Raw genomic sequence first — 14,027 nt, 5'->3', positions numbered from 1 at the left:
AACACATAGCTATTTGTTAACAGCGAGTGAATTAGAAACTCACTTTGACAACTCACTTTTGATAATATAGGTATTTATTAGTAAAAAGAATAAAAAATTTAAACAAAAACTACTTAGAAGACTTAAGACCAAAAGTAATTTTTGTTTAAATTTTTTATACTTTTTATTAGTATTAAAAGTTTTTATTACTATTAAAACTCATTAAGTTAATTTTTTTAATGCTAAATATTTGTCTAATTTGTTCTTGAAACTGTTTACATTTGTTGACTTGTGGCAATGTTGGGGTGTTAGCCAGGAATATATTTTATGATAAACAGGAATATATCTATAATCCCGGTTCGAAGCCCTCATGTAACCCAAACTTCTAGCCCTAAAATGGGTGAAACATATTTTCAAAGTTATAACTTTTCAAAACTTTTTTATAAAATTAAACTCATAATTTTGCAATGAAAATAAAATTATAATATTTTTTCTTTTTTTGATAGAGAATTATCTCTAACTCAGATAAGACTAAATTTTTTTCTGGGAATCCTTATCGCAAAAATCTAGATCTTCCTAAATTTATGAACAGTAATGTACTGAATGAGTCATCTACCCTTTGACTTCTAGGATCAAATCTTATTTCTGATCTTAACCATCTGCTAAGGTTGTATCTCTTTACCATGCTTGCTACTTTATTAATCCTGATTCTATTCTTTATCTCTGTAAATCTCTATTAATTATAGTACCAAAAAAACATAGAACTTACATCAATGAGGACCTCAAAGGTATTATTAATTAGTATGATTAGTCAACAAAAAGTTCAATAACATTGTTGGTTTAACAATAAAAACAGATTAATTACTACCTAGGTAGCAATAAATTTGTGTTTATTGCTGATAATAAAGTTAGATTAAGGTATTAATTAACTTTATTATCAATCTTAATTAATTAATATATTGTCAATATCATTATTTAATTTATTTTAGATATTATTACATATATGTTCAACATAAATATTATTTATTAATATGTTATCGTTCTAACTATATTATCAATCTAAATTTATTACTATATCAATCTTAATCGTTCCACTAATACATCAAACTTTGCCATGTTTAAATTGACCAATTTGCTTGCTTAATCGTTTATCTTAAAATAAATAAGTTTTATGACAAATGCCCTGATGTTACTATGTAGCTTAACATGAGTGCAGTTTTTGCCCTCATGCTATGCACATTTTGTGACATAAGGGCAGATTCGTAAGATGAGAACATTCTGTGTAACTTAATATTGTTACGCAGGCAAAATATTGTAACATGAGGGCAAAATTCGTAGTGCCAGAGCTAGGCAAATCGTAAAATGAGGCCAACTAAGATTACTACTACTACTACCACTACCACTACCACTACCACTCCACTACCACTACCACTACTAAAAAAAAAAAAAAAGAGGTATTGAATTTTGGAAACTTTAAATCCATTGGGAATTCTACAGTATACTCAGTGCCATTTGGCTAATCATTAGGCTAGCTAACACCCTGAATATGTTCTATAAATTTTCTGTTTTGTTTATAAGGAATTCGTACCTTGGTATAAACTTGGTTGTTCTCAGCTATATTTTTTATTATTACCTCTGCATGTTTTGAACTTTGTTTGTTTGCTTATATTTTTGCTCTTTTTACTCAACAATTTTGGTTGTTCTGATTACTGTCACTTAATTTGTATGATGTGAAGTTGTTCTCCATGTATAAAGCAATTCCAATAATTACAGCAATTTCCACCTTTTTGCCTGCCATATCTATTTTTATTTTATACTGTGGAACCTACTAACTATACAATTGATAAGTTGTTAAATGATGCTCTTTTTAGTTCACACAAAAGTTTAAATTCTCCTTAGAGACATTCTTCCGTTGTGAAGAAAACTACCCTCTGCAACCAAAGTTGGTAGCAGAGGGTAGTTTTCTTCACAACGGAAGAATGGTAAAAAGAAGAAATCAGAAATTAACGAATCAAATGGAAGATCAACTAATCGTCCAAAGTGAAGTATCAGCATTAAACAGGAAGAAAACGATTTTAAACTCTTCGTTTACGCAAATTAAACATCAAATTATTCAGCTTCTTGGAGACGACGATCCGACATGTAAAAATGAGTTACGCGATTTAACTCATCAATTAACAAAGACACAAAACGAAGTTCTCGAGGTGATGGTTGATTAATCAAACAAATACGAGTTTCTGGAGTCAAAAGAAAATTTAGAAAAACTCAATCAAGAAATTGAAAGAATAAATGGCGAATTCACGGAAGCGACGGAACATGTAAATAGATGGATATTGTGCAACGGAAGTGAAAGATCTAATTTTGACCAAAGGATGGATCGAAAACCTATGCTGACAACGGAAAAGCAGCAACGTGATCAATGGTCGAGTATTCGAAAATTAAAGGACGAAGAAAAAGATAATAGCGAATATGAATCGATCAAATCGACTCATAGCCGTTTGCGTACAACAAATAATTTAGATGAAAAGACTGCAAAAATTGGACAGGATTTATGGAAACAACTAAAACGCGTTTCTATACCAATATTTAATGGCGATAAAAAGAGCTACGAAAATTGGAAAGCTTCATTCAACGCATGTATCGATCAAGCTCCAGCGACAGCTGAATATAAATTACTTCAGTTACGTCAATATTTATGTGGCGACGCATTAAAAGCAATTGAAGGACTTGGGCATTCATCGTTTGCCTATGAAGCTGCGAAAGAAAGACTTGAAAGAAAATATGGCGGAACGAGGAGAAAGGTCCTCATGTATTTGGATGAATTGAACAACTTCAAACCTATGAGGGAAAACCAACCAAGAGATTTGGAAAAATTCGCCGACTTGTTGGATGTGGCAGTAATAAACTTAAAAGAAGCTAATAGAACTGAAGAACTTGGTGACGGAACATTATATCACCAACTGCAAAAAAAGGTTCCAGAGATGATGTTAATAAGATATAAACGTTGGGTGCATGAATACAGATTAAACGAAAATGTTGAAACTCTAAAAAAGTTTATTGTTGAAGAAGCGGATTTTCAAATGGCAGCAACAGAGACTCTTCATGGCTTAAAAAAAGGCACTGGTAGCAAACCGTCTGAAGGAAATTCATACTTTACAAACAATGAACGAAAAAAGAAAACAAATTGGATAAATAAATGTGCTGCTTGCAAAAACGATCATAAAACATGGGAGTGTCCAACATTTAAAAATCAAGTTGTTGAAGAAAGATGGGAAACAGCCAAGAAATGTAAACTCTGCTTCAGATGCTTAAACTCTAATCATTTGTCAAAGGAATGCAGGAATACAAGAATTTGTGGGATTGACGGCTGTACAGATACTCACAATCGCTTGCTTCACAAAAAGAAACGTCAAAATGAGAGAATTTCTGAAGAACCCAAGAACATGGTAATTGAAAACTCTCATATATCAAACATCCAACTACATTCAAAACACGTCATGAACTGTATATCGCTTCGAACGGTGCCGGTTATTCTTCGTAATGGAAATAAAAGAGTTGTAGTTAACGCATTGCTTGACGATGGAAGTACAAAAACGTATCTGAATTCTGATGTGACGGCTGAGTTGTCACTGCAGGGTAAAACAGAAAAAGTAACTGTAAACATGATAAATGGAAAAGATGAGTCATTCGAAACAATGCCGGTGGAATTCCAGCTGGAATCATTGAATGGAAAAACAATTATAACAGTGGAAGCCTTTACAGTAAATAATGTAACTGGAAACTTTAAAGCCGTTAATTGGAGAAAAATGTCAAATAATTGGAGACATCTGAGAAACATCGAGTTCCCAAATATTGGACCCAAACCAAAAATTGACATTCTAATTGGTGTGGACTATGCTGAGTTGCATCGTGCAATTAAGGAAGTAAGAGGAGAATTTAATGAACCAGTGACCCGGCTAACACCGCTTGGATGGACATGCATTGGCGGCACTGGAGGATCCCTTGAAACACACTTTACGAAAATGATACCAAAGGCAAAGGAAATAGAAGATGCGAATGACACCATTAAAAAGTTATGGGCAATTGAAGGTGAGGAAGAGATGCAATTTAAAAAAATAGTAACAAGCCCAGAAGAAACTACCGCCCTTAATATTGTAACAAGTTCGCTGAAAACAGAAAACGGAAGATATGAGCTAAAATTGCCATGGAAAGAAAATAGACAGCTGGATGATAATTATACAATGGCGTTAAACAGACTACAAAACACGGAAAAACGTCTAATGAAAAACCAAAGTCTCGGAGATGAGTATAACAAAATTATTAAGCAGTATCTAGAAAAGGGATACTTGGAGAAAATCGATAAAAAGAATCTAGGAGATGGTTGGTACTTACCACATTTTCCAATTCTCCGTCCCGAGAAATCAACCACAAAAGTCAGAATAGTGTTCGATGGATCTGCAAAACACAATGGTAAATCCATTAACGACTTTATCTATCAAGGACCAAAACTTCAATAAGATCTTGTAACAGTTTTACTTCGATTTCGAAAATATCCAGTCGCTTTAGCTTGCGATATAGCAGAAATGTATTTACGAATCGGAATACATAAAGATGATCGAAGGTACCAACGAATTCTATGGAGAAATTTGGATCCAACTGCTGAGACTGATGTGTTTCAGTTTAATCGACTGGTTTTTGGGATCAACTCAGCGCCTTTCATGGCTCAATTTGTAACACAAGAACACGCAAAAAAGTATGCACAAACATTTCCTTTAGCCTCTGAAGCTGTTCTTGAAGCAACTTACATGGACGATACAATAATTTCTGTAGTTGATGAAAAAGAAGGAATTCAATTGTACAAAGAACTCACGCTACTATGGAGTTCAGCCGGAATGTTTGCACGAAAATGGCTTTCAAACTCGGTCGAAGTTCTTAAAATAACACCCGAAAATGATCGTGCAGAACATATAAACTTAGATTCTGGAGAATTACATGCCATGAAAACGCTTGGAGTTGTCTGGGAAGCAAAACCTGATTTATTTACTTTTCATTCCGTCGCTACCGAAGAAAATGCGGCATACACAAAAAGATTTTTGTTAAAAAAAATGGCAACTTTGTTCGATCCATTGGGTTTTTTATCACCATACATCATTCGAATAAAAATAATTATGCAAGAGTTGTGGATTGACGGAATTGAGTGGGATGATCGAATTCCGGATAGGATTTTGAAAAATGTTGATCAATGGTTTCAAGAACTCAAAGATCTTCCTATGATAAACAATCCTAGATGTTTACAAACGACTTCAACAGTTGTAAACCGATCCATACACGTTTTTACGGATGCGTCTTATAAAGCATACGGTGCTGTTGCTTATCAACAATGTTTGTATGACACAGGAGAAGTGACCTGTGTATTCATAATGTCAAAGGCCCGAGTAAGTCCATTGCAATCTATCAGTATACCAAGACTGGAGTTACTTGGAGCTGTTCTCGGTTTACGACTTGCAGAGAAGATTGTTAAGGCCTTGAAGCTTGAAATTAAAGACGTAACTACCCAGCCGGCAAAAAGACGTATATAATACGTATTATATACGTATTTAAAAATACTATAATACGTATTTAAACTGTCTTGCATTGGTCTTAAACGCAAACTTTTAATACGTATTATTAAATACGAATTTAAGACGTATTTTAAATACGCGTAGGACGCGTTTTTTTAACATGTTTTAAACTTGTATATAAAATCACGAATTTAAGATTTGCGAACAAGACGTGAATAATACGTTTGCAAGATAACTCAAAAAATATTTTTTCGCGTCGTTTTTTTTAAATTATTTTACTTTTTAGAAAGAATATAATCTTTTAAGATTATATTCTTTCTAAAAAGTAAAACTAGATAAATAATTATTTATCTAAAACATTAATATCTGTGAGTTTAAAATTATAATTTCAAATTCAAATTAACAGTTTTTAATGCGATACTTTTGTAAACTAAATTCTATATGCTATTTTTACAGCACAGAAGTTTTGATTTATTAAAAACAACTTAATATATCATATCAATATTTAATTTATTATATTTCACAATACAACATTATCAATTTGATGCTTGATCGCGTTTTAGTTGTCCAGGGGCATTCTTTAGCTTATTTCCTATAGCTGCTGTAAGTGCTTTTGTTGTAACGTTACTGAATTGCCTGGTGACTACCTCTAAAACATAAATAATTTGATTTTGAACTATTAATATGGAAAGAAAAAAAGTATACCATATTAAATTAAATATTAATCTCCGTTGTGCAATAAAATAAATTAACTTTCTTACCTTGAATCAAACTGAAGAATTCCAAATTCTTAAATGCTATCTTTGCTTCCCCATGTCTAGATGACCCTTTCATGTTCATTTTCGACATAACGGAAATGCTAAATAACCTTAAATAGATTTTTTTAAATTTCTTTTCATTATATAGATTTATGAAACAGAAATTTTAAAATATATACATTGGGTTATTTATTTTTAACACAAAATTATAACATAACTGTCTAAAATATTGCGTACCATTTCGCCACAATCATTTCCTCCTACACATTTTAACATTTCTATCTATAAACAGATATAACAAATGTTACAATATAAAATGTATATAAAGTTAGAGAGAACTAACCAAAATCTAGCATCACTAAAAACGTCAACATAATGTGTTGAGGACCTAAAAAATAAAGTGTCACATATAACTTGAATGCTCCTGTTTTAACACAGCTAGATTACTAAATAACAAGTAGAATAAACCTAACTAGATATTAACTAGATTACTTAACTTTAATCAAATTTGCTTTTTGCACTCCATGCCTAGGTTTCAAACAAATATATTAACTTACAGCATTACTCCTTATTGCTGCATCTTTCAATTCATCATTTGCAGCATATAGGTCTGAAATGTCATTAACTTTAACTATATTGATAGCTCCATTGACACTCGGTGTGTTTAATAAACGGTTAATCCCATCTCTAATTTCTATTAACAGTTTTAGGGATTGCTTTCGATATTCTAAATGATATGCGAGAATATTCAGCTATATTCAAAAGAATAATCAGCTATATATAGCTGATTATTCTTTTGAATATAGATTAAAATCACAACTAGAATGGCACAATAACTAATAAAAACATTTAACTCACTTTCTTCAGACATAGAAAATTCATCTTTGTTGTTGTCTTTTGAAGCCACAATGTTAATAATTTCTATAAATAATTTATAACGTTTTAAAATATTGTTCAAATTTTATTTAGTGGCGGTTTCCAATGTAAGCTATAAAAATGTATAACTATGCTTTAACAAACAAAATTTAATAGATATAATATTTTCATAAAGATAATTAGAAATACCATCTGGATTGGGCCACAAATAAAATTTGTCATGCTGTGTTGGGATCTTAATAAATCACTTTACTGACAACTTTAATCAAGATATTAATGAGTATTGCAACTATTATTGAATATCATATTTAATAATAGTACTGTTGGGTATCTTGATTAAGTCGTCAGTAAAGTGATTTATTAAAATTCCATTACAGCATGACAATTTATACTGCAAGCCCAATCCAGATGGTGTAGCTTCACCAATGTTTATTTCATTGTATAAAAATCAAATGCATGATGTAAAAAAATTTTCATTTTAAATTTACCTTTAATGTAGACACAACACTTGTGATGAATTTAAGAATGCCAGAAAAAATTAAATAAAAACAAACATAACTCTTTAATATATTTTGTAAAAGAGGAAACTAAAATCACCTTCCTTAGCAATTGGCAAATCTTTTGCTTCATATTCTAAAGAAATAATAATTTAGATGGATTGCAATTTTGAACTAATTTAAAAATACATTTAATTTAAATTATAAATAGCCTTTTGAAGTAAAAATATCAAGCAATTTGAAATCTTAGCACATCCAACAGCTATCTTTACATTCATTATTATATATTATCAAACATTCATACTAGATTTTTTAATTGATGTCGCTCCTCTCGTAAACTCAAAGGAACTTGTATGACGTTTTGTTTTTACTGATCCTCTAGACTCTGTATGATTGGTATGAAAATCTACAGTGTGGGATTCTAATGAAAGCATAAATAATAAAATAAATATATACAAATATTTCATAATCTTACTTTTGTCAACTATTGGTAAATCTTGAATTAAGCTTTTTATAAACAAACTTACAGTATTTGTTGAAAAAACCTCTTCTTTTATATGTAGAATGAAAACTTGCATTAATAATAAAGATATGATTAAATATATAATTAAAAAATAATACTTTTATTTTCCTTGAAAGTGATCATTGGCGGTTTAGGAAGTTCAGGTTCCACACAAGTATTGACTCCTAATAAATAGTTATAAAAATATTTTATAGTTATAAACATATAATTTAAAAACAGTTTAATAGCATTGAGCTATTAATATAAAAATTTATAACCTGCAGCATTTTCCAAATCAATCTCCTCCTCTGTGCTAAATTGCTCTGCTCCAGAAGTAAAATTATAATCAAGACAGAGCTGTTTATCTTCTAAAAAAAACATTACCAATATACTATAACTGGATATATTACAAATATAGATTAAAATAATACAATCAAACCACTTACCATCCACAATTTTAGTTTTAATCCATTTAAACTTCCTCCATGTTTTGTCATTGCCAATTTGTTCCAAAATGGCTCTTTGAACTGACATAGTTGATGGCCAAAATACCACACACTTATTTTCATTTACCCAATGTGCTGGAATTACATCTTCAAATTGAGAACCAGCTTTTTCTTCCCACACAAATCTTGTCCAAAGCAACTTATTTTTAATAGTTTTGCTTGCCATATTTAACTAAACCAAGGCTAATATAAAAATAATTATCAAAGATTTTGTTTTTATGTTTGACTAATTAGTAGATCATTGAATTAGAGAAAGTTATTTAAGCCAGTTTTCTATCATGCCCCATTGCAGTATGGTTGGTTAAATCTATTTTAATTAATACCACCTTAATCTTTTTTATACCAAAATGATTTATTTATACAAAAATTAAAATTGAGAAAATTTAAGGAGTATTTAATATAATCAATTTTTATGTTAAATGTTATATATTTTAAAAAATCTGCAATTAAATAAAAAAAAAAAAAAATTGTATTTATAAACATTAGTTTTATTTTATACAAAGATCACTTGTAAATAAAATCAAATAAATTCATGAACTAATGACATACAAATAAAACCATTTTTATAAGGTAACACAACAGCTTTTCGGATAAGTTTTGACTTGCATAACATTTTTTGGCAAAAACGAATCTTTTTCATATCTATTATACCAACATTTAACTCCTTAGAATCAATTGGACTTTTATACAAAGATACAAGCTGGTCATTCTTAAAAGTATCACATATACAATTTTCTCCATCTATCTCTTTAATAAAACAGAAAGTGCTGTCCTCTAATAAAAACAACGAGTCACGAAAACGAGTACTTACTTTATTGACCAGGGTTTTTGTGTTTTTCATAAAATGTAAATTCTCCAACTCAGAAAGATGTTTTGCTACTTGCACTATAGGACTTTTGGAGTTTTTTATATACTTCTTTAATGTTTGCATATAATTTTCGAAAGGAAATGAAGATAACTTATTTAAAGAACACCCAAAATTTTTTACATCATCATGAACATGTGTAATACAATGAACATTCTATACACAAAACGTATTTCCATATAAAAACTTGGCTTTCTTGCAAAAATATACCAATAAATTGTTAGCATAATCAAGATAGTAACTACGAAATTCATCATTTTCAGACAATAAAATACGCATTGCAATGCTAAATGTCAAAAAATGTTCATATATTGCATCTGAAACAATGCCCTTTAAAACAATAACACCTAAATAAAGTAAAAATTCCCTAAACTCTGTTGCCTTCCAAAATAATAAATCTTCTAAAGATCGTGGTTGCCTTGCAAAATCTGAAGGGAGTTTACCGTTAAAAGAAATAAGTTTAGCAGATATTTCTAATACCTGTGAATTTGATAATTTGCATATCCTAGGACCAGATTTTAGAAAGATTAATATTCTTTTTGTAATTCCAAGGCACACTAAGTGCATGTAATCTAAAATGAAACCTTTAATGCAGTCAAAATCATCTATTTTAACTAATGGCGATAGCTGCACCTGATGGCTATTTATATACAGAAATTGATTAAAATCTTCCTTTTTACGAAGCGGATAACTAATATCATCATTATATACAGTTCTATTACTATCACGAGAACCTTTTACTTGACATCGCTCACATGCATTATAACCTGTATGACCGAATATACACTTAAGAAAGGTTCGTGCAGGTGCATCACATATAAAAGCTTTAAGTTTTACGTCATACATCTTATCATTAAAGTGAATACCATCAATTCTCAAAATATTTATTTCATTTATAAAATCATCAAGATAATCTGTAACACAATTAGGTTTGCTTGTTCCAGAATATAAAGCAATAGTAAAAACATTTGAGCCATCAAATTTACCCAAAATAGGCCAAAGCTGAACTTTTGATGATTTGAATAAAGGAAGCCCATCAATCTTGATATATAGGTTGATAGAATCATGGTTTAAATGAAAACTTGGAAGAAAAACTAACTGCTTTAATACTGCACATTTTATACCAAAATAAATATATTCTCCGCCACATTTTTGTTTATAATCAATCTCTCTAGGAGTTTTAAGCAATGTACGTGAATCTTTTGGCAAGTAGCAATGTCCACTTTCCCTTAAAAGTTTGAGTAAATCGTCCATGCAAGATCTTGACAGATTGTATTTACATGATAAACTAACTAGACCATAAGTAATATCTTTATCTCTATCATCACTGTGACCACTATCATCGTCTAATGTAGGATGCATTGCTGGAACAGTATCAAAATCACATTCATCATAACTCCGGTCAGACTCTAACGATAAGGATTTTGGTGTGCTGTCTGATTCAGAGAGCACACCAAAATCGATATTTTCGTTTATCGTCTCATTAGTGCAAACTGAAACTACATTTTTAACACATAAAGTATCAGCAACCAAAGAGTTATCTTCAATAGAACTAAAACTATCCTCCTCTTTAACGATTTTCTTAAGTTCAGCATTTAATCTTCTGTATTTACGATAATACGCCATTTCTTTAAATGTTAACCAACATAAAACGTGCTCGATTTGGCTTTACGACGCGGAAACTGAAAACCTCTTATTGAAAGTACCTCGTATTGAAAGTACAGCTCAAACAATTTATTTAGCTCATGTGTAGTATACAGGTATACGTATTTAAAACGTATACAATTTGTATTATCTTTATAATACGAATATAAGACGAATAGAATACGTATTGGATACGTCTTGTGCCGGCTGGGTATATGGTGTGATAGTCTTAACGTTTTATGGTGGATAAGGAATCACAGTCGAAAGTTGAAACCATTTGTTGCTAATCATGTTGGACTCATTCAATCAAAGACTGAACTAAAACAATGGAGGTAGGGGAGAGTGGGGTATTGGCGAACAGCTAAGCGGGAATGCGAATTAAAGACAACTATAACTATATATTGATGATATTTATTGCTTATCATTTAGTCTAACTATTCAGTTAAAAACACTCAAAAGCAATTTTCATACATCTTATAAAAAAATAGAAAATTCGATCAAAAACAAAACCATTGGTGTTCGGAATTACCCTACGTACGTGGGGTAATTCCGAACATACCGTGGGGTAATAACAAACACTTTTGGAGTGGATAAAATGATGATCAAAGCAAATCAAACTTAATTGAAGCGCTAAAATATTATTGAATAAAATTTTAAACAAATCAAATGTTAAGAAAGAAATATCAACAAATTTTATTCAAACAAAATAAAATGTTACATCAATGAAATGTCAAATATCTATCAATGTTATTCAAACATATTGTTACTTCCATTTATTAAGTGCAAAAATCACAGAGAAAACCTCTAGATGTGCTTGCACAACTTGTGCACTTCTCGTGGGACCACGACTTACATTTGTAACACATAATCCAGTCTTCCGTTGGTGGATCATGATACTTTTCTTCACAAATTAAACAATAACAATCATTTTCTTTATCATCTCTGGTTATTATTTTCTTCTTTGGTTCATTATTAGCCTCAAACTTATTAAAGTTGCTTCCTACCTTCTTTTTTTTAACAGAAATCTTTTTTACTTCTTGTTCCTTCATACTTTTCTTTTGCTCCTTGTCCTTTAAAAAATCTCTCATTGGAGAACTAGTGATAATAGTCGAATGTTTCTTTCTTAGACTTTCTCTGGTTTTCCTTTTTGGCAAATTAGGTACAGAGACAATATTCAAAAGAGGTATTGACTGATTTGATCTATTTGGTAGCAGTTCAGGGGAGACATTCACATCAGGTGACAGACTTACACTAGAAGGATTCAATGACAGATTAACTAACACTTCAGATGATTTGGCTTGAGTATCTGATTGATTCATTGCATTTACCTGGGATTCTGAACTCATAATGTTATCAAGTAATGACGTTTCAGGTGTAACGATACTTCTTGGAAATAAATCATTGAATTTTGTGGGATCTAACGGATAAATACCAGCTCCTCGAAATCCATTGACTGCTTTTTCAATATTGCTGAGACGATTAAAAGCTTTTGTAAATAGTTCAACAATTTCATATTGAGTAATTCTTCGGCCTACGTTTGCTGCCATAAAAATTTCACATTCCCTGTTATATGCAGATTTGAGTGGACCAAAGTATGTTAAATCTAATGGTTGCATTCTATGGGAAGTGTGTAGTGGAAGGGATAACAATACAATTCCATTTCCACGACAAAGTAGAAAGCAATCAAGACTAATATGGCTCTCATGGTTATCTAGAATTAATAACACAGGTTCGTCTTTGGTTGGTTTAGCAAATGACATAAAGTGATTAAGCCAGTCCACAAATAAATTTTCATTGATCCAACCTGAGTCACTGACCGTGGCAAGCATATCGACATTGCCTCCCCGCAACAACTGATCATTCATGAGTTTTCTTTTAAATACAAAAAATGGAGGAATATACTTTCCTGAAGCACTGAATGCACAAACAACTGTAGTTGTTGAACCCCTTTCCCCACTGGTTGCCATCCCAACTTGTTTCTGGCCCTTAGGGGCTAATATTTTGGAGTTTCGTTGAATATTAGAAATACCGGTCTCGTCAACATTATATATATGATTAGTGTCGAAGTTATAAGTTCTTTGTAAAGTTTCCAGATTTTCAAAAAACATTTTTACTTCTGTTGCATTAAATCCATTTATTCTGTTTAACGAAGTGGGCTCAGGTTTTCTCAATGAAATATTTGAATTTCTTTTTATGAAAGAATAATACCAGTCTTTACCTGCCAATTGGGTTGTCCTATTAAATTTATGGTTCAGGTTATTTTGTTCAACAAATTTGAAAGCAATTTGTCGCACCATTTTAATTGTTAACCCATAAAAAACCTGGCTACATTTGACAATATATTCCTTTAACTCTTTTTCTTGTGCATCTGAGAATATACATTTTCTTCCACCTCTTGGTTGTGTTATGAATTCTCTCTTGCAGTGGTCAAATAAAGTGGTTTTAGGCACCGAATAAGCTAAAGAGGCTTGACTTAATGACAAAGTTTTATTGTTCACATCTTTTATGGCCCTTTTTAAATCCTCTAGTCTATATTTTATTTCAGTTTTTCTATTATAATTTCGTGGCATCTAAAATGAAAAAGAAATTTAAATAACATATAAATACTTATATATATATATATATATATATGTATGTATGTATGTATGTATGTATGTATGTATGTATGTATGTATGTATGTATGTATGTATATATATATATTGTAAATGTTTAACTTGCTTCAAAATGTAATTTTAACTTTGAATAATAATAAACTAAATAAATAATTTATAATAACTTTATTTAAGAAACGTCCGTGTGTACACTAGAATACTTCGATGTTTTCTCAAAGTATTTGAA

General features: G+C 30.7%; 5 protein-coding genes and 1 pseudogene across 8 annotated transcripts in view; 2 read left to right on the top strand and 4 right to left on the bottom strand.

Moving 5' to 3' along the window:
- LOC149884966 (uncharacterized) overlaps window positions 1–14,027 on the bottom strand; it is a 748,071-nt gene that overhangs the window by 7,849 nt on the left and 726,195 nt on the right. The window lies entirely within an intron of this gene.
- LOC149885032 (uncharacterized) lies at window positions 2,352–4,496 on the top strand. The gene has a single exon (XM_090094603.1). The coding sequence runs from the start codon at window positions 2,352–2,354 to the stop codon at window positions 4,494–4,496; it is 2,145 nt and encodes a 714-aa protein (XP_089950729.1).
- Window positions 4,563–5,558, top strand: LOC149885031 (uncharacterized). Its single transcript, XM_090094602.1, has one exon. It carries the CDS (start codon window positions 4,563–4,565, stop codon window positions 5,556–5,558), a length of 996 nt encoding a protein of 331 aa, XP_089950728.1.
- Window positions 6,032–8,995, bottom strand: LOC145198065 (uncharacterized). Of its 4 annotated transcripts, none has more exons than XM_090095747.1 (10): window positions 8,620–8,995; window positions 8,452–8,541; window positions 8,293–8,358; window positions 7,976–8,092; window positions 7,772–7,807; window positions 7,157–7,219; window positions 6,856–7,025; window positions 6,512–6,580; window positions 6,302–6,431; window positions 6,032–6,189 (listed from the first exon to the last, which is right to left on the bottom strand). In XM_090095747.1, the coding sequence occupies exons 1-10, from the start codon at window positions 8,843–8,845 to the stop codon at window positions 6,077–6,079; spliced, it is 1,080 nt and encodes a 359-aa protein (XP_089951873.1). In that variant the 5' UTR covers window positions 8,846–8,995; the 3' UTR covers window positions 6,032–6,076. The 4 variants fall into 4 exon arrangements, 2 of the variants coding, with proteins under 2 accessions (XP_089951873.1, XP_089951872.1); XR_016454933.1 differs by having other exon boundaries at window positions 6,148–6,189; window positions 6,302–6,408; window positions 6,536–6,580; XR_016454934.1 differs by lacking the exon at window positions 6,512–6,580 and adding an exon at window positions 6,642–6,686 and having other exon boundaries at window positions 6,156–6,189; window positions 6,302–6,408.
- On the bottom strand, window positions 9,152–11,514 carry LOC149885030 (uncharacterized; annotated as a pseudogene).
- Window positions 11,858–13,798, bottom strand: LOC149885029 (uncharacterized). The gene has a single exon (XM_090095745.1). The coding sequence runs from the start codon at window positions 13,756–13,758 to the stop codon at window positions 11,965–11,967; it is 1,794 nt and encodes a 597-aa protein (XP_089951871.1). The 5' UTR covers window positions 13,759–13,798; the 3' UTR covers window positions 11,858–11,964.

The sequence above is a fragment of the Hydra viridissima genome, unplaced genomic scaffold, assembly GCF_058129835.1.
Source record: "Hydra viridissima isolate aposymbiotic clone 2 unplaced genomic scaffold, HvirCarnegie_v1 scaffold_8, whole genome shotgun sequence".
Classification (NCBI taxonomy): Eukaryota; Metazoa; Cnidaria; class Hydrozoa; order Anthoathecata; family Hydridae; genus Hydra; species Hydra viridissima.
The sequence above is the reverse complement of the archived record's forward strand: the minus strand, read 5'-3'. Positions and strand labels throughout refer to the sequence as shown.